General features: G+C 47.2%; 1 protein-coding gene across 1 annotated transcript in view; it reads right to left on the bottom strand.

Annotated features, from left to right (window-relative positions):
* Positions 1-25545, bottom strand: part of GTSE1 (G2 and S-phase expressed 1) — a 37680-nt gene extending 12135 nt beyond the window's left edge. The window contains exons 1-7 of the mRNA XM_049884671.1: positions 25457-25545; positions 25008-25094; positions 15471-15528; positions 14722-15370; positions 11741-11911; positions 10790-10916; positions 8225-8602 (exon numbers count right to left, since the gene is read on the bottom strand). Coding sequence (XP_049740628.1) covers positions 8225-8602; positions 10790-10916; positions 11741-11911; positions 14722-15370; positions 15471-15528; positions 25008-25074 — 1450 coding nt within the window. The 5' untranslated portion in view covers positions 25075-25094; positions 25457-25545. The remainder of the gene's footprint in view (positions 1-8224; positions 8603-10789; positions 10917-11740; positions 11912-14721; positions 15371-15470; positions 15529-25007; positions 25095-25456) is intronic.
* Between the last annotated feature and the right edge of the window lie 452 nt (positions 25546-25997).

Raw genomic sequence — 25997 nt, 5'->3', positions numbered from 1 at the left:
CATCATCCTGAGACCAGAAGAACTAGGTGGTGCCTGGCTACAACCGATGACTGCCCCGATGGAACACAACAGAGAGCCCCTGACGGAGCAGGAGAGCAGTGGGATGCAGACCTCAAGTTCTCGTAAAAAGACTAGACTTAACGGTCTGACTGAGACTAGAAGGAGCCCAGAGGTTATGGTCCTCAGACCTTCTGTTAGCCCAAGACAGGAACCATTCCCAAAGCCAACTCTTCAGACAGGGATTGGACTGGACTATGGGATAGAAAATGATACCCGTAAAGAATGAGCTTCTTGGACCAATTAGACACATGAGACTATGTGGGCAGCTCCTGTCTGGAGAAGAGATGAGAGGACAGACGGGGGTAGAAGTTGGCCGAACAGACACGAAAAAAGAGAGTGGAGGGAAGGAGTGTGTTCTCTCATTAGAGGGAGAGCAACTAGGAGCACATAGCAAGGTGTATACACATTTTTGTGTGAGAGACTGTCTTGGTTTGTAAACTTTCACTTAAAGCACGACAAAAATTAAAAAAAAAAAAAAAAAGAGCTTGCTAATCTCTCCTCTCCTGCTCCATTTCTCATCTCCTTCTCTTTAATTTTGACCTTATCAAAGTAACTCGGGCACAGAGTTAAAAAAAAAAAAAAAAGCATAAAATCTTATGAGACAAAACAGTCTCAGCCACACCCCATCCCCACATCCAACTCATTTTGTTGTTCCCTGCGGCATTTACCTTCATATTTCTCAACTACACGCTTCCATCGCTATTTCTTTCTTCTTCTTTAAATAATATTGCATTTTTGGTGAAAGCAAATTAGGCTTCCATTTGACAATTTTTGCACAAGTTGTTCAGTGACAGGCGTTCTCTTTCACAGTGTGTCAATGTTCTCTCGAACTGTGTTTTGGCTGTTCTGTTTCTAGTGCTCCAGTTTCACTGCCCCCTTAGCTTCTCACCTTTGCTTTACGGTAATCGTTGACCTTCTGGTGTACATTGCTATTTCATGTCTCAAACATTCTAGATGTCATGAGAGAGAAGAGCCTTGCTCCTTCACATGCCTTCCCGGTACAGTTAACCTGGCCCTCAGTGCCTCCATCATGACTGCAAATGTCACGCACAGCAGAACCTAAGGATGTACAATGACCACGTGGCCTTTCTTGTGCTCCCATCCATCCCCCACCTCGAGTTCTTAATAGTTGCCTAGTTTTGTTTTCTGGTTTTTGGACCTGTGACATAATTGTCTCATAACCTCCGTCAGTCTCTGGAAGCATTTTCCATGTGGTCGCACCTCTCAGGTCACCAAGTCCACATTTTTCATAGAGATCTCTTTTCGAAACCTGATGCGGCTATTCTTGGGCCAAGCTGCTCAGGTGTCCTGGGAGGTCCCTTCACTCTCACCCCAGGAATTCTCAGCATTCTCCTGTGCTGGTTTTCCTCTTTCATGGTTCCCAGTTCTTCCTCTTACTGTTTTATCCCTCATCTTACCAAATCCTCCAGTCGTTTTCAAAGGTTATGTGGGAGGATAATTGTTTTTTATGAGATTTGCATGTATTATCTTTTTTATACCCTCACAATTGACCAAAGGTTAGTTTGAGTAGAAAATTCTAGGTTGTAAAATCATTTCCCCCAAAATGTTGAAGGTGTTATTCCACTGCAGCTTCCGCGACTGTCAAGGCCAAGTCCAAAGTCGTTCTGAGACTCAATCCTTTGTGTGATACTCCCCTCTCTGCCCCCCAGAAGCTTTTAGGATTTTATCTCTAGCGCTCTGAAATTTCAGAGGAATGTACCAGTAAAATTTGACGGACCCTTCCAGTCCATGGCCTTGTGACTTTCAGCTCTGGAAAGTGTTCTTGCATCATTTCTTTGATTACTTCCTCCCCTCCGTTTCCTCTGTGTTAACTTTCTGCAACTCACACATACTGGACAGTGTAAAAACCTTGCCTCTATTTTCTTTACTATTGTCCATCTCTGATTCTTTTTGTATCGTTTTCTGGGGAATTTTTCCAACTGCACCTGCTATTATAACTTTACTACTATAGGTTTTAATTCCAAAGAGCTCTTTTTTATAGTCTCCTGTTCTTACTCCAAGCAGCAGTATCTTCTCATCCCTGATATTAATTGTAGACTTTCTTTGTGTTCTCTTCCGATCTCTGCATTGTCTGATTTCTCTGGGTTCCTGCTTTTGGTTTGTGTTCACTTGTCTTTCATGCTGAACCCTCTTCTTGAGTGTCTGATAATTCTTGGCTTTCCATTCATATCACAATCAGACACCAAGAAGCTACTGAAGCTCTCCATGTACCAGTGGGGCTTGGTGACTGACAGGCTTCGCAAGACTGAGCAGCAGGCTGGCTTTTTCATGGGGAGGTCCCCAAATGGCAGTATCTAGAGGTCTTTCCTTTGGGGTCAGCCAGTTTCTCCTACCTGCCAGGTCTCCCTGCATCAGTCCCACCAGTGTCCTCCTCTGCAAACAGCCAGGGCTCACCTTCCTCTACACCTCCACGTGCCTCCCCTGTCGTGGACTACGGGGGCCTCACTGTAGTAGTTGAAGGTCCCAGTTCAGAGATGCATTTTCACGTCTTATTCTTGCTGTTTATGGGTCACCAAGTCCCCACTAAAGAGCCCTGGTGGCACAACAGTTAACCACTCAGCTAGTAACCAAAAGGTTAGTAGTTTGAAAGCATCCAGCAGTTCTGTAGGAGAAAAGACCTGGCGATCTGCTCCGATAAAGATTACAGCCTAGAAAACCCTATGGGGCAGTTCTATTCTGCCACATGGAGTTGCTGTGAATTGGGATCAACTCAGCGCCACACAACGAGTCCCAACTTCTGGGACAAGGGAGCAAAAAGGTCTTTGCTATCTTAAAACTGGAAGGCCCGTCTCCTCATACTCTACTAGGCTGCAGTGAAGTAGCTTTTTGTTAAAGCCACCAGCAATTTCCAGGTCGCCAAATACAATGGCCACTTCTCTATTCTCGTCTTACTCAGCAACACTTGACAGCTGCCCCCTTGTTCTTTCCTCCTGCTCTTGATTCCGTTCTCCCTCTCTGCTCCTCGTCCTCTGGCCCAGGTCTGAATGTTAAAACAGCTCAGGGCTCAGCCCTGGGTCATCTTTTATAACTCAGCTCGCTCCCTAGTAGAGCTTGCCCAGTCTTACAGATTTAAAAACTCCTGTCTCCCTGGACAGTACAGATTCACAATAAATAACACTATTTGTCACTGAATAGTTTAAAAAATAATGCAACTTGTCTCTGGGATAGTTTCTTTAAGGGGATATGTGTATAAAAGGCTTCATTACAGGGCCATGTGAGCATCGTCCCCGTGCTCTGCGAGTTCTCAGACTCACCTCCGCTGATGACGGCCAGTGTCTCAGCTACACAGCACACAGCCCGGCTCCCAGCCAGAGCACGAGTGCTGCCTGTTATCTCAGAGTGCTGTGCTCGGTGACAGTCTGCTTTACTCCCCCCCCCCACCTCATTCAGCTGACACTGAGTCTGTGGGGACATTTCGACACATGATGCACGATGAAAGGTGTGCAAGAGGAGGTCCGTCACTGATGTTGCGAAGAAAGAAGAAAGAGCCTGCAAATTTTAAAATGCAAACTGTAGAAGTACCTGAGGAGCCAGCAAGAACTCAGTCCAGGAAACAAGAGAGGAAAAGTCAGCAGGCGATTATGGATTGGTAGAAGTCCTTTGGCATCAAGCAGTTTGGCAGCCAGGAAGGACTAAGCAATGACTGTAGGAACGTAGCTGGAAGAAAAACAGCCGGAGACAAGTCACAGCTATAAGCACAGGAAGGAAAGGAAGCAAACACTACTGAACGTACCTCCAGGTGACCTACGGGTGAGGCGCTTCCGGAAAACTCAACCAGGGAGGGTCCCTGTTTCTAGAAACACACTCACGGCAACCTTGTGAGTCACAGAAGGAAGTTTTGCCTGGTCCTGTACCATCTCCACGGTTACTGGCGTATTTGAGACCGCCCGCTGTTGCGGCTACTGTATCAGTCCATTTCGTGGCGGGTTTCCCTCATTTTCACTGACCCTCTGCTTTACCAAACATGACATCCTTTTCTAGTGACTAGTCTTGCCTGATGACATGTCCAAAGTAAGTGAGCCCAAGTCTCACCATCCTTGCTTCTAAGGGGCATTCTGGTTGTATTTCTTCGAAGACTGATTCGCTGGCACTTCAGACTCCACATGTCCAAACTGGAGCTCTAGACTTCCCCTCCCCAACTGCTCTTCCTCCTGCCCTCCGATCACAGTGAACAGCGGCACCAGGTGTCCAGCCCTCCCGTCACAGTGAACAGCGGCACCAGGTGTCCAGCCCTCCCGTCACAGTGAACAGCGGCACCAGGTGTCCAGCCCTCCCGTCACAGTGAACAGCGGCACCAGGTGTCCAGCCCTCCCGTCACAGTGAACAGCGGCACCAGGTGTCCAGCCCTCCCGTCACAGTGAACAGCGGCACCAGGTGTCCAGCCCTCCCGTCACAGTGAACAGCGGCACCAGGTGTCCAGCCCTCCCGTCACAGTGAACAGCGGCACCAGGTGTCCAGCCCTCCCGTCACAGTGAACAGCGGCACCAGGTGCTCAAGCCAAGTCCTCAGAGACACTTGATGGCCTCTCCACATGCCCACACTGCCTCCTACTCCTACTCTGCCAGACATCACCCAGCCTAGAGCCCTTTGACCACCACCACCCAATCACTGGTCTGGATCACTCAAGGCTCCCGCACTCTTCTGCCCGCTTCCACCCTTATGCACGACAGCCCATTTTTACTCAGCGGGGTGATCTCCTGAAGGTCATATTGCTGCCCTGCTTAAAACCCTCTCTGGTACTTCCAACCGCACTCAAACCGCATTCTATGGTCCCAGGACACTACGTGATCTGGCCTCTGGCCACCTCTTCTTTTCCTGTCTTTTTATTCTTCGCCTCGTTCACTAGCCTGGCTGAGACTGCTAGTTTTTATTCAATATCCATTCTCCTCTTCTTCCCAGTAAGATTCTGGCTGGGCACAGAATAAAGACAACATGTCCAGTAGTTGTTCCTGACTTGGCTTTGTGGAGTCTTGCCCTACGCGTGTGCTGCATAGTATTTGGCTCAGGACGTAAGGCTCCCTCTTAGGTTCCTAATACTCTGCCCCTCAAATTCCAGCTAATTTAGCTGATTCTAGCTGTTGTCTCATCAAATCCATGAGACTGTGGGCTCTGACTGTTACCTTCCCTTGCAGTTAGGTACGGTCATGTGACTAAGTCCTGGTCAATGGAAGTGACATGTACAACCTGCGGTACGCGTGTTTGAGAGGTAGGGGTTTGCTCGTCTTTATATAGTCCACCCTCCTGCCTGTAGGTGTGAAGGCTGGAGCTGGTGCAGTCATTCTACACCATGAGGAATGGAAGCTAATCATGGCAAAACAAGGAGCCTGGATCCCTGACAGCGAGGAGTGCCATGCCAGTTCTGGAATGTTTACCTAGATTTTCATGTGAAAGGGAAGCAAACATCTATCTTGATTACAGCTGATGTTATTTTGGACTTGTAGCAAAACCTAATCCAAACTACTATAACTACACTCTAGGCTTTATTCTGTTCCCAGAACTTGTCAAACATCTTTCTGCCTCAGGACCTTTGCACTTGCCATTTCCTCTGCCTGGAATGATCTCCCTCTGGCTTTTCTAATGGCCACCTCCTTCTCCTGGGTCAGATCAGCTCAGTGTCGCTTCCTGAGAAGACCCTTCACTGGTCGCCTTATCTGAAGGTGAAGTAGCGAAAATGCATTTTCTTCAGTGTTTTAATATTAGGGAGAATATATTTTCTCATTTGTTTTAGTATAGCTGTATAAGCTGTGATTAATCTCTAGTCATTGGAAAATGGTGCAGGGTCTGTTCAAAATACAGCTGAGCAGCCTGTCCCACTCTTAAAACATAACAAACACCCTAATACCTTACAACAGGTTTTCCCCTATTCAAAATAGGTGATTGAGAGCTTGACATGTCTAACACCATAATGATGCTCTAAGTAATCTCTAAACTTTTTTTTTACCGCACCAGCTGCAGCGGTCTCTTCCAAAGGGGTGCGGAGCTCTCTCAGTCCCTGTGGCCTTGGACTTTTTTCTTCTTTTTTTGTTCTCTTGACAAACAGCCTTCAACCTGCAAACTGCCAGGAAGGCTCTCTGGCATTTTTAATCTGCAACTTTCTTTCTCCCTATCTCAGCCACAGTGGACTTGGCAAAACAGTTCCACTAGCCGAGAGATTCTTATGTGAGTTTTCAGCCTGTTACAAATATACTGATTAGAGTCTGGATACCTGACATGCATATCTTTACTTTAATAGAGTTTTTTGTAGTTGTTTTGTGACGTAGAAGACCATCTGTGGACTATGTGCGCAAAACGAAAGGTAACCCTGATCTTCCCCATATAAAACCCTCCCATCAGCCCTTTGGGGTAGGCAGAATTTGGGAGAAATTTAACCCCCTCTGTCTCTTGAATACTGGTATTCAATAAAGCCTTCTTACTGCTCACCTCCTCCTGTCTCAGTATTGGCTTTGCGGCAGGTGGCTTGAACCCACGATTTGCAGTAACAAAGGGGCCACTCTGTTTAAATTCCTCCCCAACATATACCAGTCATTATGATATCATTCTCTTTTATTTGCTTTATTATACTTATTTGATAACATTTCTTGTCTTTTACCATTAAGACGTAAATTCCACAACAGCAGGGATCTATCTTATCGTTACAGCTTTTGTACCTGAAAGAGTGCCTAGCACACAGAAGACACTCAATAGGATGGCTTGTTCTTACACGAGGATTTGAGGAGTTAAGGGATACTTGTAGTGGCCACCAATGCTGATAACCTCCAAATACCCAACCACCTGGAAGCATGTGTATTTCATAGAGGAGGCCAGAACAGTCCTCACTGTAAATGTGCTCTGCATCACTACGTCGCACAAATTTGTGAGATTAAGTCATTCAGCCTTTGCTGAACACCCACCTGCCACCTGCCAGACACCAAGACGGTGCAGGCAGGGAGAACCAAGCAGAGCATGGCAATCTCATGGATTTGAGACTGCCATTAGCTGGGATTTGAGGGGCAAAGTATTAGAAATCTAAGCGGTATCTCTTGAATCCTGGGCTGAATGCTAAGCTGCACACTTGTAGGGCAATACTCCATAAAGCCAGCAAGAACAACTACTGGGAAACAACTCCCCGAGCTCACAGGGCTGGGAAACATTTGCATTCTGGCAGCCAGAGTGGGGAAACCTCGCTGAACACACAGAAAAGCCAGGCATTAGTAGGAGGACTAAACTACCCCAAGAGTAAAACCTATGGTAGATCCACCCCCGCAAAGCTTCCACTATCATTACGTTCAAGGATTAAAAGAAAAACATAAATACCACGAGAAGAAAAATGGAGAGACTATGTCAGAAATAAACAATTAACTGGATGGGCTTAACTGCAGATTAGGCGTACTGCAATAGAAAATACACGTGAACTTAAGATACGGCAGCAGAAACTATCCAAACTGAAACACGAGAAAAAAGCCTGGGGAAAAAAAGCACAGACCTCGATGACTTATGAGACAACACGAAGAGGCCTAACAGATGTTCATTAGAGTCCCAGGAAAGAGAGGGAGAGTAGGAAAAAATACGTGAGGCAATAATGGCCAAAACCTCCAGGTTTGGTTAAAAATGCCAATCTACAGATTCTAGAGAAGGACATAATGCTCGGCAGAGGGTCAGAGAAAACAGGAAGACCCTCAACGAGATGGATTGATGCAGTGGCTGCAACGATGGGCTCAAACATAACAATCATGAGGATGGCACAGGACCGGGCAGTGTTTCCTTCTGTTGTACACGGGGTCACTATGAATTGGAACCGACCCAACAGCACCTGACAACAACAGATCAAAAAACTCAAGAAACCCCAAGCAGGATAGAACAAAGAAAGCTACATCCAATTGCTGAAATAATTAAATTGCTGAAAACCACAATAAAGAGAAAATCTTAAAAGCCACCAGAGAAAAATAACATGTAACATACAGGGGAATGAACAGAACACAAGAAGGTCCACAGACTTCTCATCTAAAACAAGGCAAGCTAGAAGACAGTGGAACGTCTTTTAAAGTGCTATGAGATAAAATGAAAGCGAAGAACCCGCCATCACCAAAACTAGCAATTTTTTTAAAACTCTAAGTAGAATTTCTTCAGTGTTTTTAAAACAGATTAAAATTAATCTATTACTTACCAATAGAAAACTTAGGAATTTTAAATTGATTTGTAGGGGTAGGCATAATCTTTGTCTTGGAACTTAGACAGGAATCTCGCCTTCTTGTACTCCCGGTTGTATTCAATTGAGAAGATCTTGGCAAACTGAACGTGGAGTCCAGCTTCAGGCCTGCATTTTCTGGAGTCCGTGGTTGCATGAAGGAAGCTGTGCTGGGCCCCTCGGGCTGCTCTGCCATGAACTCGGCAACGTCCGCCAACTGTGTTTGCTTGCAGGATGCATCTGCAGGACCTGACCGCCAAGACTGCTGCTGGGTGGGGGGTCCCAGTCTGCTCAGACTCCTGTTGGACACAGCCCGGGAACCGTTGGCAGGAACACCTACTAGGTCACCTGATTTAGCTGCAAGAGGAGACACACAAAATCCAGCGACCACTCGAGTTTACATTATTTTTAAATTAGGAAGCTATTTAACTAATACAAGGTACACTATCTTTACACATCTACCTTAAAATGTTTGCAAAGGAAGAAAATCATTTTTCTCTCACGATGACATCCATACAAGAGAAACATGCAACACGTGAACCACAGTCCATGTCGGTCAAGAAACTGTCCGATACCAGACAGCGCATATTGCTGGTGGCTAAACTCGGTGTTTTCAAAGGTACTAATTGTATCCACAATTGCCAAGATGGATAATACCCAACCAAACCTGTTGCTGTCGAGTCGAATCCGACTCACAGGATCCTAAAGGACAGAGTAGAATTACCCCATAGGATTTCCAAGGAGTACCTGGTGGATTCAAACTGCTGACCTTTTGGTTAGCAGTTGTAGCTCTTAACCACTACGCCACCAGGGTTTCCAAGATAGATAATAATATATATGAATCAAGCTCTATCTCTTCATTGATGGTACTGATGGCAGAAACCTACCCTAGTAGGACAGATGGAAGTGGGCAGTCTAGTCACCGAGCCCCTCACGCCTCATCCAGACAGAGAGGCGGGGAGGGGAACATGGAGAGAAGACAATCGTTACTGGTCAGTTCCTTTAAATTATGGGAAGTAAGCTGGGTTATGTGAATCATGAACACTACTTAAAATAGAATAGCAGGTAAACTAAGATGAAGAATACTCAGCTACCAATACAACAGGCGTCCCCGGCACAAAGGGTTAAGTGCTGACGGGTGGTGGTTCGGACCCACTCAGAGGCACCCTGGAAGAAAGGCCTGGCAGTCTGCTTCCAAAAGGTCACAGCCATGAAAACCCTATGGAGCACAGTTCTACTCTGACACTCACGGGGTCTCTGTGAGTCAGAATCAACGCAACAGCATCTGGTACACTGGTAGACCAGTACACCGAGTGCACAGGCAATCTGGTAAAAGATTCTTAAAGAGAAAAACCGCCATAGCTTATATTCACAGAGTGCGGAGCAGGTTTACAACGTCTCCCCCCACATACTATCTGGGCCTTGTGACTCCACTAAGCACAGTACAGAAATACGCATTCTCCAGGAGCCCCGTCCCACCTCCACCTTTACCAGAGGTGGGACTGCAGGAACAGGGAACAGAAAGGGGGCTGACACACCGCATCAACACAGGGGGCCACATCTGACAGCCACCGTCACTGTGAGAGCTGCCATCCACTGAACACGGGCCTCAGGCCGAGAACAGGCCAGGCCCACTCGCCACACCGGACGTGTACTCCTCAGCCACGCTGCGCGCCAGGCATCAGCGCCCCAATTGTAAAGATGAGGAAACAAACTCAAGTCCTCTCAGCTGCTGAGTGGCAGGGTTGGGATTCCAGATGCCATCAGCCGGACCCCAGAGCGCATGCTTCTCACGCGTTGTGAGCAGAACGCCCATCGTGCCGCAGCGAGCGCCAGTCAGAGGCCACGCAGCAAACAAACTTCAAGAGGCCTTCCTGGGAACTTGAGGGCCTTTCCCTCAGCCTACCAGAGTTTCTCCCCTTTACCACTAGATGGCACCTTGGTCTGCTTAGTGAAATTAAAACGGAGCCTGAATTTAAACAGGTTTCTGGCACAGTGGTTAAAGTGCTCAGCTGCCAACCAAAAGGTCAGTGGTTCAAACCCAGCAGCCACTCCACAGGAGAAAGACATGACAGTCTGCTTCTGTTAAAATTCACAGCCTTGGAAACCCTGTGGGGCATTTCTCTGTCCTATGGGTTGATGGGGTTGCCATGAGTCCAAATCCACTCGACAGCAAGGGGGTTTTGGGAGTGGGAATCGAAATAACTGTCCTGAGTTCCAGGGGCCATATGACCAAAATGATGTGAAACGGCCCTATTATAACAATTGGTTCCTGACTACTCTTGCATCGAGGCTGCTCTGCGTGTCTGAGCGTCTCGGGTGCTAGGCACCCGCACACAGCAATGTGTGTATTGCTCTAAAGGGAAACCATCCGTGTGGGTGGGCCTCTCCTCACAGAGGGGCACGTTTGGGCAGACGGGGCCCTGACAGTCTCTTCCTGCCCCGGCCTCCAGCCCAGTCACAGCCCAGAGAGCCTCAGTGGTTCTGTAACACTGTCTTCGAGGGGCGGCCGTTCAAGGCCCCCATGAGCGTGGCCGGCCTCACCTTCACCTCCTGCTGGAGAAGTGCCCACACCAGAAGCTGCACCGGAAACAGACCCCGAGGATGAGCTCTTCCTTGCAAGACTGCTAGTGCGACCAGGGGGTTTTAACAGGGTCCTCTTTAGCCCCAACTGAAACGAAATGTTAAAAAACATAATACTCAAAAATTCCATTATCTACCCACTACCTGGAAACCTTGGTGGAGCAGTGGTTAAGCGCTATGGCTGCTAACCAAAAGGTCGGCAGTTCAAATCCACTAGACTCTCCTTGGAAAGTCTATGGGGCAGTTCTACTCTGTCATATAGGGTTGCTAGGAGTCGGGATGGACTCGACAGCAACGGGTTTTTTGGTACCCACTACTTATTTCTAAAAAAGTAGTTTTAAAATAATTTTTAACAATTTCACCGCACATGAATTTAAAGAAGAAAGTCAAGAAGTGTTTCTCAATGTGTAGTCTTCAAACCAATGCGTCAGAAACAGCTGGGGCGGGGCGGGGGCGGGGGGGAGCTTGTTAACAGGCTCTGGAGCCCTAGCCCAGACCCACAGAGGCCCAGCTTCTGGCAGTTTTAACAAGTTGGCCAGTGACTCACTGTAGCTACACCTGACAGCTAATGAAGGGGGGTAACAGCAAGGCTGTGGATGGTCACCTCCCCGCCATGCAGGGCTGCAGCTCATCAAAGATGCCACCTCCAGCCTCACGCGGGCAGGCCCCTGGAGGGGAGCAGGAGTATCCCTACTGCAAAGACCTTGATGCTCAGGGCCAACCACTCCTCAGGCAGAGACAGCCTCCAGCCCGCACTCCATACCTGCAGGCCTTGGCTTCTTTGCAAGAGCTTGGTACAATGCAACTTTCCAAACTTGGGTTTCATCACAAGACATGTCACTTGTATGCAAAGGAGCCACTTCGTTCCCATCCATCACAAGTCGCCACAGGCCCTGCCCCATGCTAGCTCACCTTGTTTGGCACAGGCAGTGCTCTCTTGCCTGGTACCAAGTGGCTTCTGCTGGCTGGCACAGTGACAGCAACCGGGGCCGCTCTGGACTTCTCAGGGAGCACTTCTCTGTGGGACTCCTTATCATTCAGGAGTTTCGTCCTGGAAGGACTAGCTGATGTCTCTTTCTTAGGCTGAAATGTTTAACTTAGAATGTGAGAACTGTCCAAGCTTTAGCAACACACAGTGACCCTAAGGCTCCCACTTAGACCAAACCCAGGCCCCAGCTGCCTTCCCAAACACGGCATAGGTTGCTCAACTCATCAACTAAACTGAAGGGAAGACAGCAGCCCACTTCCTCCACCAAATCATTCTGATCAAAAATCATGATGGACTTTGCTTCCTTCTAGGACACAGTTAACTGAACACCAAGGCCAGTCATAACAGGCGCAGCTCTAGGGCTACGCCCCAACTGAGATTCTTATTTAAAAAGGATAATGAGGAAAGCCTTTCTGGTTAGACAGGTTTTAAATGCTGTGCAGAAAGTTAGCCTTCATGAAGCTTTCATCTCTCCTCCCGGAGACGGTGCTCGTCACAACCGATCTTCTGTGTCCAGTACTGGGCGCCATTTTCCTCTGGCCAGAAGAGGCGAAGAAAGCCTCCTGGCGTGTTCAGACAAAGGGGCGTTCAGGACATAATTCGCGCTTACATAAGCAGCCTCCTTACAGCCAGGAGAGTTAATAAGGCCAAGAGTAACATAAGCTCATATAAAATCAGAAAGCAGCAGCAGCATTTTTCCCCCTTGACAGCATTTTTAGAGATGGAGATATACGTCACATAACTCAAAATTCACCGTTTTAAAGGGTTCACTTCAGTGCTTTCCAGAACATTTACTGTGTCATGCAATCAACACAATCTGATTTCTGAACACTTTCGCCCCCACAAAAGAAACCCCAAACCTGTTAGTGGTCCATCCTCACCCCCTCCAGAGCCCCACCCCCCTGCAGCCCTAGGCAACCACTAATCTACTTTGTCTCTAGAATATAATTTGTCTATTCTGGACATTGCGTATAAATGGAATCATATAACATTTGTCCTTCTGAGTCTAGCTCCTTTCACGCAGCAAGTTTTCGAGGTTTATCCACGTTGTAGCAAGTGTCAGTATTCCATTTGTTTTTACTGCCAACAGATACACCGCTGCACGGGTGTACGTTCTCTTTACCCCTTCGCCAGCTGATGGACCTTTGCGCCGTTTCCACCTTTCTGGCCATTGAGAATAATGCTGCTATGACCACTGGCGTACAAATGTCTCTCTGAGTCCCTGCTTTTAATTCCTTGGGGATATATACCTAAGAAGGGGATTGCTGGGTCACTTGACAATTCCGTTTTTAACTTTCAGAGGAACTGCCAGGCTGTTTCCCCAGCAGCTGCACCGTTCCACATTCCCACCTGCCACGGAAGAGGGGTCCGATTGCCCCACATCTTTGCCAGCACTTGTTGCTTTTTCCATTTCAGTTTTTTAAATTATGATTATGTTAGCGATATCTTTTAAAGACGTTTCTTATAGGTGCTGCAGTAGAGCGGCCCAGCTGTTTCTAGAGGCAAGCCTCCCATGAGTGAGGGTGTGCCCGCACAGGAAGTGAGCTTAAAACGCAGCGGAGCTGTAGAGCAATGTCTCCTGGACCAAAACTTCGCTCTCTGGCCACCAGACCACCACCTAGGGCCAGGGGGAGAAGGCCTCGGAAGAGCCAAAATCATACCACAGCCTGCCTGCCCTAAGTTTTATGTCTGTTACCCCCAGCAAAACCCACACTGCTCTCATTCTGGAAGCACCACTTTAGAAATGTCCGTCCAAAGTGGTGTCCAGAAAAGGGCATCTTTCTGACTAAAGGGACAGGTCCCCACAGCAATTTGGGGGGGAAGATACATTTTGTAGAACGCTTCCTCTCTGTAGGGCTCTGTATGGCAGGTGTGCAGTTCTGTCCCGGCTTCTGATAGCAGGAAGTCATGTGGTTCAGAGGGAAAAGGAAACGTCCAGCCCTGCTGTGTGCTGAGAGCTGACCTCAACCCCAAACAACCATAGACGCCCTTGCTCTTTGACTGGCTCAGGCAGTGGAAGTCTGTTGCCCTGGAGGGAGCACAGCTGGGGAGGGGCTGCGGCCAGTCTCCTTCCACACCTCTCTGCTGCCTCTTCTCCAGGTGAGGAGTTACCATCCCTCACCTGAGCAGAGTCAGATCAGGCAAAACCTCGAAGCAAGCCATTGTCTAACACCCACCCTTCTCCTACCTGAGCGCCCTCCCCCTCCCCAGCTCTTGGGCCCTCAGCCGCCCAAGTTGGCTGACTGAGCCCCAAAGGTGCACCTGTCCACTGTCACGCCCCATTAACACACAGCTATGCAGGACATGCACACACACACACACACACACACACACACAAAAACTATTCCTTTTGAGCTGATTCCAACCCACAGTGACTCTACAGGCCAGAGTAGAACTGCCCCATAGGGTTTCCAAGGCTGAAATCTTTACAGAAGCGACTGCTATGTCTTTCTTCCACAGAGCAGCTGGTGGGTTAGAACCTCTGACCTTTCAGTTAGCAGCCAAGTGCTTAACCACTGTACTACCAGGGCTCCTTCTATGCGGGATAACTAGTGGCTATTTGACTCATAGTGACTCCATGTCTTACAGAGTAAATCTGCCCCATAGGGTTTTCTTGGCTATAATCTTTATGGAAGCAGTTCTCCAGGTCTTTCTTCCATGGCACCACTAGGTGGGTTTGAACCGCCAACCTTCAGGTTAGTGGATGAGATCAAACTGTTTGTGCCCCCAGAAACTTTTTTAACCCAAGTCCACCCCAAGACCAGCTCCCCACGCTGTTACTGATTTTCACGGTTCTGAGCCCTCACAGCAAGCACACAATGGGTTCCACAACAGGGCACAAACGGGGCTAAGAAGCCAGACAGCCCACCCCGCAGACAAATGGCTGGTACGTGATTCCGTCTACCTTCTCCACAGCCAAGAGAGTGCTTTTTCCTCTGCCAGATGAAGCTCGGGGCAGCTGCAATTTGCTTACAATCTTTTTCTGTGTTACTGCCTGACTCGGAAGGTGAACAGCACTTGGCTCCGCTGCCAGAGAAGAACGAGAAGCCGGACAGGTCTCCTGCATCCGGGTGAGGCTGGCTGGGGCACGGGTGCTCTGCAGGGCCTGGACAGAGCCAGAGAGCAGGGCCAGGCCTGAGGGAGGCTGAAGCCCCGAGCGTGGTGGGCCCATCAGCGGGCTCTCCGACAGGTAGTACGTCTCCCTCTTCAATGACGTGGGGCTTTTCTTCATTTCACTTCCTTTCTCAAAAATGGTTGTTTTTAATTTTGATTCCTGCACAAATATTTCCACGCCCTGGTCTCCAGGGCCTTCGGGCTTCTCGGCGTCGGCGGCCTTGTTCTTGCTGCTGCCTTCAATCTGCAGCGCCAGCATGTGAGCTTCTTTATAGACTTCCACAAACTTCTCCCCTGTGAGAGGGCTCCAGGGCAAGCAGCTTTCAGATGCCGGTAAAAGAGGTGCTTCGGGAATTTGACTGTTTAGTCCTACACTGGCAGGAAAATGTCTTTCTTCACGCCCAGCAGGTCCAAAGAAGACTTCGTCGTCTTCGTTTGCACTATTTTTAAAGAAAGGGATTATTAATAACACTGCATTTAAATGAGACTTCACTGAATGTGGGTAAGCTCAAGGCAAGAGAACAAAACTCATGTGCTTACCTTGAGGAAGACAATGAAAGGTCAAAGTCAAACTTCTCATCAGCCAAAAGAAGAACACCTGGGGGGAAAAGTCTGCTGTTATTTCAGGGCTGGGGTTGACAAACAGAAAAATATAACCACTTTCTAGAGCTACCAAAACTACCGTGAAATTTTACTCCCAAAAAGTACAGCCCACCCTACTCATCAGGAGCCCTGGTGGCACAGTGATTAAGAGCTCTGCTGCTAACCACAAAGTTGGCAGTTCAAATCCACCAGCTGCTCCTTGGAAACCCTATGGGGCAGTTCTACTCTGTCCTGTAAGGTGGCTATGAGTCAGAACTGACTCAAGGGCAAAGGGTTTTTATCACATTTCCATAGTCACATTTTCATAGGGACCTCTAGATTATCTTATTTTTGCTGTCTTCTTTCTAAAACAGCACTAGCCATTCTGTGTGTTCTTAGCTGCCCTGAAAGTATAAATCCTTATCTTTAAGATAGAATCTAAAATGCATTCCAAGTCATTCAACCAACTTCTCAGGATTAAGTAAGTCACTTCCGGGTATAGAAGAACACTTTCAAAACACAACCTGCCTCAGGTCTCCTAGAATTAGATCCACTTCTAACCAAAACCAAACCAAACCTGTCGCCATCGATTCTGACTCAGAGCAACCCTGTAGGACAGGGTTTCCAAGGAGTGGCTGGTGGATTCAAACTGCTGACCTTTTGTTTAGCAGCTGCAGCTCTTAACCACTGCACCACCAGGGCAACTATAAAACACCTATTCATCTTTCACAAAGGAATACAGTATTATTCAAACACACAGTAGGAAGTCATCACATATTTGTTACTAACGGTCATCTCTCTTTTGGCATCTTTCCTGAACCCGTCCATATTTATATCATCGCGCCCCCACTGTACCGGTCTGTTTACATGCTGACTCCCTGTAACAGACCACAGGCTCCTGGGTTAGTCGGTCCCTCTGCTGGGGCAGAGGACAGTGGTGGTTCAATGGTAGAATTCTCGCCTCCCATGCCGGAGACCCAGGTTCGATTCTCAGCCAACACACTCCAGGTACAGCCACCACCCATCTATCGTTGGAAGTTTGCGTGTTGCTATGATGTTGAACAGGTTTCAGCAGGGCTTCCAGACTAAGATGGATAAGAAAGAAAGGCCTGGCGATCTACTTCTGAAAACCAGCCAAGAAAACCCTACGGGTCGCAACAGTCCAATACCCAACCCATCATGAGGATGGCAAGGAACCAGGCAGTGTTTTGTTCTGTTGTGCACGGGGTGGCCATGAGTCAGGGTCCAACTTGAGGCAGCTAACAACTGCTGGGGCCACTGCACCCCTGCACTAGGTCCCACCCCAGGGCTCCCACAGCACCCTGACCTGACCTCTATCACTGCACTAGCCTCACCATTCCATTGCCCCAACTAGACTGTAAGCTCCTCCAAGATCACAAATGCCTCATGCTTCCCTCAGTTCCCCAGCCCGGCACAGGGTCAACACTTAGCAGCTGTTTAGGGAAATGCACTGTTTAGGGAAATGCAACCCAGTCCTGGAAAGAATATATGGCAGTGTCACAAAGAACGTCTTATTTCATCCTCACACACAACGCAGCATGCTTATCAAAATGATAAAACTTAAGAATACATTTGTCCGAATTAAGTCCTAATTAGTCAGTTAAATTGGTCCTAATTACCTAATCAAGGAAAAGGTAGAAAGTACAAATGCACAAAAGAAATAAGGGGGAAATAACCATAGAGAGAAGAAACTAAAAGATTCATAAGGTGGCTTGTTCAACTCCATGCAAATAACCCTAAAAAACTTGGCTGAAATAGGTAATATTCTAGGAAAATATAATTGACCAAAACTGACTTCAGAAGAGAGAAAACAAGTCTTAACAGTTCAATGATCATAAAATAACCAGAAAAACTTATCAAAGAGGTATCCTTTCCAAGAAGGTACAAGTCCCAGGTATTTTCATAGGATAATTCTATTGACCCTTTAAAGAGCATATTATTGCAATGCTATTTATATAGCTCCAAAGGACAGAAGAAGGAAACCTCCCAACTCGTGTCTATGAAGCCAGCATAATTGTGACACCAAAAATCTATAAAGGTTCTCAGTAAAGAAAGCAACAGACCAATCTCACGTATAAAAAACCCAAAAAATCTCACGTATATCAACATAAAAATCCTAAATAAGAACATTAATAAATAAACCCCAGCAACACATTACATAATAATAATAACACATCATGACCAAGTGAGGTTTACTTCAAGACTGTAAGAATAGTTTAATTGTATGCAATCGAATGATTTAATTCATTAAGGGGAAAACCACATGATCATCTCCACACATAAGGAAAAGGTGTATGAAAAATGCAACACACACTGATTTTAAAGAATCTTAGTAAAAAGTAATAGATATATTTCATCAGGTTAAGGGTGCATCTATCTCAACAAAAAGCTAAAATCAGGTTTAATGGGACAACACCAGAAGCATTCCTTCTAAAGTAAGGACAAATATATTTTATCAGTTAGGACTGGCAAACTTACTCTGTCACCGCCCGCCTTGTCGGTGCTGTGGTGGCTGCGTGTTGCTGTGATGCTGGAAGCTGTGCCACCCGTATCTCAAATACCAGCACAGTCACCCATGGTGGACAGGTTTCAGCAGAGCTTCCAGACTAAGACAGACTAGGAAGAAAGGCCTGGCGACCTACTTCCAAAAGTCGGCCGATGAAGACCCTGTGGCCCAGAGCAGTACACTGTCTGATGCAGTGCTGAAGATGAGCCCCTGGGGGGAGGCACTCAAAGTACACAACGGCTGCAGCAATGGGCTCAAGCGTTCAAACGACCGTGAAGATGGCGCAGGACCCGGCGGCCCAAACGACTGTGAAGAGGGCGCAGGACCCGGCGGCCTTCTGTTCTGTCCTACATGGGGTTGCTGTGAGTTGGAGTCGACTCGAGAGCAACTAACAACAGCTTAGGCTGCCGAAACAACCAACCCTCAAATCTCAAATGGCTTAAAACAACAATGGTCTGTTTCTCACTCAAACTCAGAGTCTACTGAGGGTGGGCTGGGGGCTCTGCTCTCTGTCCTCCTCATTCCAGGACCCCGGCAGACACAGCCTCCACTACAAGGTACGCCGCTGTTCTCCACAGAAGGGGGGAGCGGAAGGGGCATATTCCATATTGGCTCTTAAAGACTCCTGTCACTGTGAGTCACAATCAACTCGACAACAATAACAACGCCCAGAAGCGACACACAACACAGTGCTCTCATTTCACTGGCAAAGCAAGTCGCCCGGCCAGATCTAACGTCAAGTGGGCAGGAAGTACAAGCCTATCGAGTACCCGGGAGTACTGATGAGCTGCGCCAACGGCCACAACCTACCTGTAAATTAACCCACGAGCCAGCATCAGGCTTAATGGAAAGTTGTAGACACAATGCCTTTAAAGCAAGGTACACAGCAATGGCGTCTACCAGCACCACAACTCTTAGGATTATTCTGAACACATTAACTGACACAACTAGATAAAGGAAGGAATTTAGAGGTAAAATGATCGCTGTGCACAGACGTTATGATTACAAACACAAGAATATCAGGGAATTGCAACCCATGTCACAAAACAATATGTTGTGTAAGTTTCTGAATGGGAAATTGACTTGAGCTGTAAGCTTTCACCTAAAGCACAATAAAAACAAAATCAGAGTGAAATAAAAACTAAAATAAAAGTTCAAAACAAGAAAATCAACTAAAAACAATTATAATTACTAAAGAACATTGTTACTGCAATTAACAGCTTTCACATACACAAACAACAATTAAAAGATACAACGGAACGAAGATCTCATTTAGAGTAGCAACAAAAAATACAAAATACCGATGAACAAACCTAATAAGAATATGCAAGAAGGAAATAAGAAATATTAGTATGTCATAAAAGTAACATATCAAACAAGAACATATCAATAAACGGTGTTAGATAAACTAGATAACCCTTCAGAAAAAAAAAACAATGAAGTTTGATCTATACCTCATACCATACCTGGGTAAATTCCAAATAAATTAAAGACTTAACTGAAAATAAATAAATAAAGCACTAAAGAAACAAATCTGTCTTGGAAGAAGCACAGCCAAAATGGTCCTTAGAAGCAAGAATGGCGAGACTTTGTCTCACGTACTTTGGACAAGTTACCAGGACGTTTCAGTCCCTGGAGAAGGACATCATGCTTGCTAAAGTACAGGGTCAGCAAAAGAGAGGAAAACCTTCAACAAGATGGACTGACACAGTGACTGCAACAATGGGCTCAAACATAGCAACGATTGTGAGGATGGCACAGGACCAGGCAGTGTTTTGTTCTGTTGTACACAGGGTCGCTATGAATTGGTACAACTCAACGGTACCTAACAACAGCAACAACAACAAAAGAACACGAAGAAATCATAGAGAAATTATTTTATGACTTCAGAATACAGAGGCCTAACTATGATACCAAATTGGTTGGCAACAAATACAAGATTGCATATTTTCCGAATATATAAAATTTAAAAAATCTCTGCATGGCAAAATCACCATGAACAAAGTTAAAAGAAACAAGAATCAGGGAAAAGGATATTTGCAACTAATATCACAGACAAAGGGTTTACAAACGTGCCTACAGAAAACAATTAACCTAACCGAAAAATAGACAAAGGATATGAACAGATAATTCACAGAAAATAAAAATTACATGTTCTTGGCATAAACAGTATACAAAACATTACTAACAACGCAGAAGAAAAACTAGATAACTGGGAGCTCCTAAAAATTAAACACCTACGCTCATCCAAAGACTTCATCAAAAGAGAAGGATTACCTACAGACTGGGAAAAAGTTTTTAGCTGTGACATTTCCGATCAGGGTCTGATCTCTAAAATCTACATGATACTGCAAAAACTCAACTGCAAAAAGATAAATAACCAAATCAAAAAATGGGCAAAGGATATGAACAGGCACTTCACTAAAGAAGACATTCAGGTAGCTAGCAGATACATGAGGAAATGCTCACGATCACTAGCCATTAGAGAAATGCATATCAAAACTACAATGAGATTCCATCTCACTCCAACAAGGCTGGCATTAATCCAAAAAACACAAAGGAATAAATGTTGGAGAGGTTGTGGAGAGACTGGAACACTTCTACACTGCTGGTGGGAATGTAAAATGGTACAACCACTTTGGAAATCGATTTGGCGCTTCCTTAAAAAGCTAGAAATAGAACTACCATACGATCGACCAATCCCACTCCTTGGAATATATCCTAGAGAAATAAGAGCCCTTACACGAACAGATATATGCACACCCATGTTTATTGCAGCACTGTTTACAATAGCAAAAACATGGAAGCAACCAAGGTGCCCATCAATGGATGAGAGGATAAATAAATTATGATATATTCACACAAAGGAATACTGTGCATCAATAAAGAACAGTGAGGAATCTGTGAAACACTTCATAACATGGAGGAACCTGGAAGGCATTATGCTGAGTGAAATTAGTCAGTTGCAAAAGGACAAATATTGTATAAGACCACTATTATAAGAACTTGAGAAATAGTTTAAACTGAGAATAAAACATTCTTTTGTGGTTACGAGAGGAGGGAGGGAGGGAGAGTGGGAGGGGGCATTCACTACTTAGATAGTAGATAAGAACTACTTTAGGCGAAGGGAAAGACAGCATACAATACAGAGGAGGTCAGCACAATTGGACTAAACCAAAAGCAAAGAAGTTTCCTGAATAAATTGAATGCTTCGAAGGCCAGCGTAGCAGGGGCAGGGGCGTGGGGACCACGGTTTCAGGGGACATCTAAGCCAATTGGCATAATAAAATCTATTAAGAAAACATTCTGCATCCCACTTTGAAGAGTGGCGTCTGGGGTCTTAAATGCTAGCAAGCAGCCATCTAAGATGCATCAATTGGTCTCGACCCACCTGGATCAAAGGAGAATGAAGAACACCAAGGACACAAGGTGATTACGAGCCCAAGAGACAAAAAGGGCCACAGGAACCAGAGTCTACATCATTCTGAGACCAGAAGAACTAGATGGTGCCTGGCTACAACCAATGACTGCCCTGACAGGGAACACAACAGAGAACCCCTGAGGGAGCAGGAGAGCAGTGGGATATAGACCCCAAATTCTCATAAGACCAGACTTAATGGTCTGACTGAGACTAGGAGGACCCCGGTGGTCACGGCCCCCAGACCTTCTGTTGGCCCAGGACAGGAACCATTCCCAAACCCAACTCTTCAGACATGGATTGGACTGGACAAAGGGTTGGAGAGGGATGCTGGTGAGGAGTGAGCTTCTTGGATCAAGTGGACACTTAAGACTATGTTGGCATCTCCTGTCTGGAGGGAAGATGAGAGGGTGGAGGGGGTTAGAAGCTGGCGAAATGGACACGAAAAGAAAGAGTGGAGGGAGAGAGCGGGCTGTCTCATTAGGGGGAGAGTAACTGGGAGTGTGTAGCAAGGTGTGTATGGGTTTTTGTGTGAGAGACTGATTTGATTTGTAAACTTTCACTTAAAGCACAATAAAAATTATTAAAAAAAAATTTGTACGTAAGTCAGAACAGTTAGGTATGATTTGTATCTAACGTCAGTCAAATTTTTGTCTTAGTATACAATATATAGTGTGCCTTTCTATGTATGAAAAACATTAAAGAAACATTCCAGACACACTAAAACATCTTTAACATAATAATACAGTGATAATAATAATGTTTTGATGGGCGTCATGAAGCAGCTCCCGTTTGCTATTATGAATCATTGTGTGTACCTTGAATTTTTAATATAATAGGCTTTACCGGGATTGGTTCATCTAAGTCAGTTGGCATAATAAAATCTATTAGGAAAACATTCTGCATCCCACTTTGGAGAGTGGCATCGGAGGTCTTAAATGCTAGCAAGCGGCCATCTAAAATGCATCAATTGGTCTCAACCCACCTGGAACAAAGGAGAATGAAGAACACCAAAGACACAAGGTAATTATGAGCCCAAGAGACAGAAAGGGCCACATAACCAGAGACTACAACAGCCTGAGACCAGAAGAACTAGATGGTGCCTGGCCACAACCAGTGACTGCCCTGACAGAGAACACAACAGAGAACCCCTGGGGGAGCAGGAGAGCAGTGGGGTACAGACCCCCAAATTCTCGTAATAAGACCAGACTTATTGGTCAGACTGAGACTAGAAGGACCCCAGAGGTCATGGTCTCCAGACTTTCTGTTAGCCCAAGACAGGAACCATTCCCAAAGCCAACTCTTTCGACAGGGATTGGACTGGACAATGGGACAGAAAATGATACTGGTAAAGAATAAGCTTTTTGGATCAAGTAGACACTTGAGACTACGTTGGCATCTCCTATCTGAGGGGAGATGAGAGGGCAGAGGGGGTTAGAAGCTGGCAGAATGGACACGAAAAGGGAGTGGAGGGAAGGAGCGTGCTGTCTCATTAGGGCGAGAGCAATTAGGAGTATATAGCAAGGCACATATAAATTTTTGTATGAGAGACTGACTTGATTTGTAAACTTTCACTTAAAGTACAACAAAAATAAATTAAAAAAATTACATGTTCTTAAATACATGACAAGCAGTTCAGCCTCACTTAAAAATAAAAGTAACGCTGATTTGGAAAAGGATGTTGGGAGCAGGTGCACGGCTTGGATAAGGTCATCAATATCACTGAACTGAACGTGTGGAAATAGTTGGGACGGCATACATTTTGTTCTGTATACTTCCACCAAGGTAAAAAAGGAATAGTGCAAAATACACTTATCCTCAGGTTCTTCCCCCCTTTTTTTTGAAGAGAGAACCACATGTTTGTTGAGAACTCCTAGAGGATTTCCATGGTGTCTAGCATGTAGTGGGAGCTCAGCAAATGTTTATTAAATAATCCAACAGAGTAATTATTCTCTTTTTAAAATTGTGCTTTAGGTGAAGGTTTACAGAGCAAATTAGTCTCCCGTTCAATAGTGTCTACACAGACTGTTCCGTGACATTGGTTGCGGTCTCTGCAGTGCATCGGCACTCTCCCCCTCCCACCCCGAGTTCCCACTGCCATTCCTCTGGTCTTCCTGCCCCTTCCTGTCTTCTTAGCTTTGCTTTTGGGCAGATGTTGTCCTCTTGGTCTCACATAGATGATCGTTCTAAGGAGTACTTTCCTCATGGGTGTTATTGTTTATTTCACAGGCCTGTCTATTATTCAGGAAACCCTGATGGCGTAGTGGTTAAGAGTTATGGCTGCTAACCAAAAGGTCGGCTGTTCGAATCCACCAGGCACTCCTTGGAAACCGTATGGGGCAGTTCTACTCTGTCCTGTAGAGTCACTATGAGTCGGAATCGACTCACCGGCAATGGTTTTTTGTTGTTGTTGTTGTAGTTTTTTGGCTGAAAGGTGATACCTAGGAATGGTTTCAGTTCCAAGTCGGAAAGGTGTTTAAGGGCCACAGTCTCAGGGGTTCAGATTCTACTTTTCACCTATCAGATTGGCAAAAGCCAAAATGTTTGATAAGCTATAGGCAGGGCTGTGGGTAAGGCTGTTCATACCCTGCTGGGGCAGGTGTAAATTATTACAATTCTGTGGTGGATGACTGGCAGTATATATCAAAATAAGGGAGCCCTGGTGGCTCAGTGCTTAAGAGCTCAGCTGCTAACCAAAAAGTCAGCAGTTCGAATCCATGAGCTGCTCCTTGGAAACCGTAGGGGGCAGTTCTACTCTGTCCTATAGGGTCGCTGAGTCGGAACTGACTGTAGGGCAACAGATGTCAAGATAAGAAATGCACAAACGCTTTGGCCAGCCACTGTACCTCTGTGAATGACTCCTACAGACATTCACAGATGCGTGAGACGGTGTCCGGTACTGCACCATTGTTTGTAACAGAAACCACCTAAATGTTCACCCACAGCAGATTAGATTAATTATAGTACCTCCCACAGTAGAGAACTCCAAAACCCATTGCTGTTGAGTTGATCCTGACTCCTCATAGCAACCCTACATTACAGAGCAGGCTGTAATCCTACAGAAGCAGACGGCCAGGTCTTTTCTCCCAGGGAGCAGCCAGTGTATTAGAACTCCCAGCCCAATATTTAACCATTGCACCACCAGGGTTCCTTCACTACACTACATAGGTACAAGAAAAAGGACAATAAAACTCAGTATGTTGATACACAGCCATCATCAAGATAAAAACAAGATGCAGAACAGTATAAAAAGGGGGGATTGGTCTACACTGTATACGTGTTGGCTTGCATTTGCACTTACTCTGGAAAGGAACCCCAAAAAACGATGACATCTGAGGACTCTGGAGGGGGGGTGAGAGGGGACAACTGGGTGGCTGAGGGGCAGAGATGAGGACACACTTCACTTTTGACTTAAGAACGCCTGGAGGGCAGGGGCCGTGTCTCCCTTGGGTGCAGGGCGCGGAACGGGTCCTGAATAATCCGTGAACAAACCCTCACAGAACCACTACATCCACCCCGTCTTCACCGCGGGCCTCACCACCCTTCTTACCAGCGTCCATCTTCGCCGGGCCCACCGGGCTGGCTGCAGGCCCCTCGCTGCGGTCTCCTCGGTCCATGCAGAGCGGTCAGGAAGAGCCTGCGGGAGGAAGGGCCGGAGGTCAGCGGGGGACAGAGCCGGGGCCCCTGCGGCCGGGCCGCGGGGGGACCCCGGGCAGGGCTGGGGCCGCGCGCAGCGCCCCTAAAGGCAGCGTCCCGCCGGGAGGGGCAGGAACACCGCGCAGGACGGCGCCCACCGGGCCGGAGCCCCGGGAGTCGCCGGGCGGGGCGCCGGGGTGCGGGGAGAACGGGATCCCCGGCTCTCGGGCGGACATGGGGTTCGGCGGCCCGGGAGCCCCACCCTCACGGCCCGGCGGGAGCGCGCGAGGGGACCTGCGGCTGCAGCCAGCCCGGGCTCCGGACGGCGCTCCGCCCCTCCCCGGCCACGCGCCACCTGCCCACCTGGGCCGTCTGTCCCCACAGCCCCCGACCCCGAGCCGCCGCCGGGCCGGTGAGTCTCCGCCAAGGGTTTAAACGCCGCGCGAGGACGTCTCCAGAGGCCGGATTGGTCGGTTTGAAAGGGGTCGCACCGGCGCCGGCCGTGGTGCATCCTGGGAATTGTAGTCCGAGCGCCTGCTGGGTGAGGAAGTTCCGGCGCGTGCGCACTGTCCCCGCGCCGCGGATAGGCTCCTGCTGAGCACTGGTTGCCGCCGCGGATAGGCTCCCGCTCGAAGGGCTCCCGCTCCGATTGGCTCCTGCCGCATAGGCTCCTGCCGCATAGGCTCCCGCCGCATTGGCTCTGGGCCCGATTAGCTCCGCCCCGATTAGCTCCCGCTAGAGCGGTGTGCAGACACAGACCAAGCTGGGTCCCATCAAGTGTCTTGAAGTTGCGTTAGGATGCCTAGTGACTTTGGGTCCCCTCATACCGGCCTTAATGCCGAGAACTACATGTAGCAAGGGGCCTTATTGGAATCCCAACTCTTGTGTAAAACGGAGAAAATTT

This window comes from Elephas maximus, chromosome 4 (assembly GCF_024166365.1).
Source record: "Elephas maximus indicus isolate mEleMax1 chromosome 4, mEleMax1 primary haplotype, whole genome shotgun sequence".
Lineage (NCBI taxonomy): Eukaryota > Metazoa > Chordata > Mammalia > Proboscidea > Elephantidae > Elephas > Elephas maximus.
Note: the sequence above shows the minus strand (reverse complement) of the source record. Positions and strands in the feature narration are given on the sequence as shown.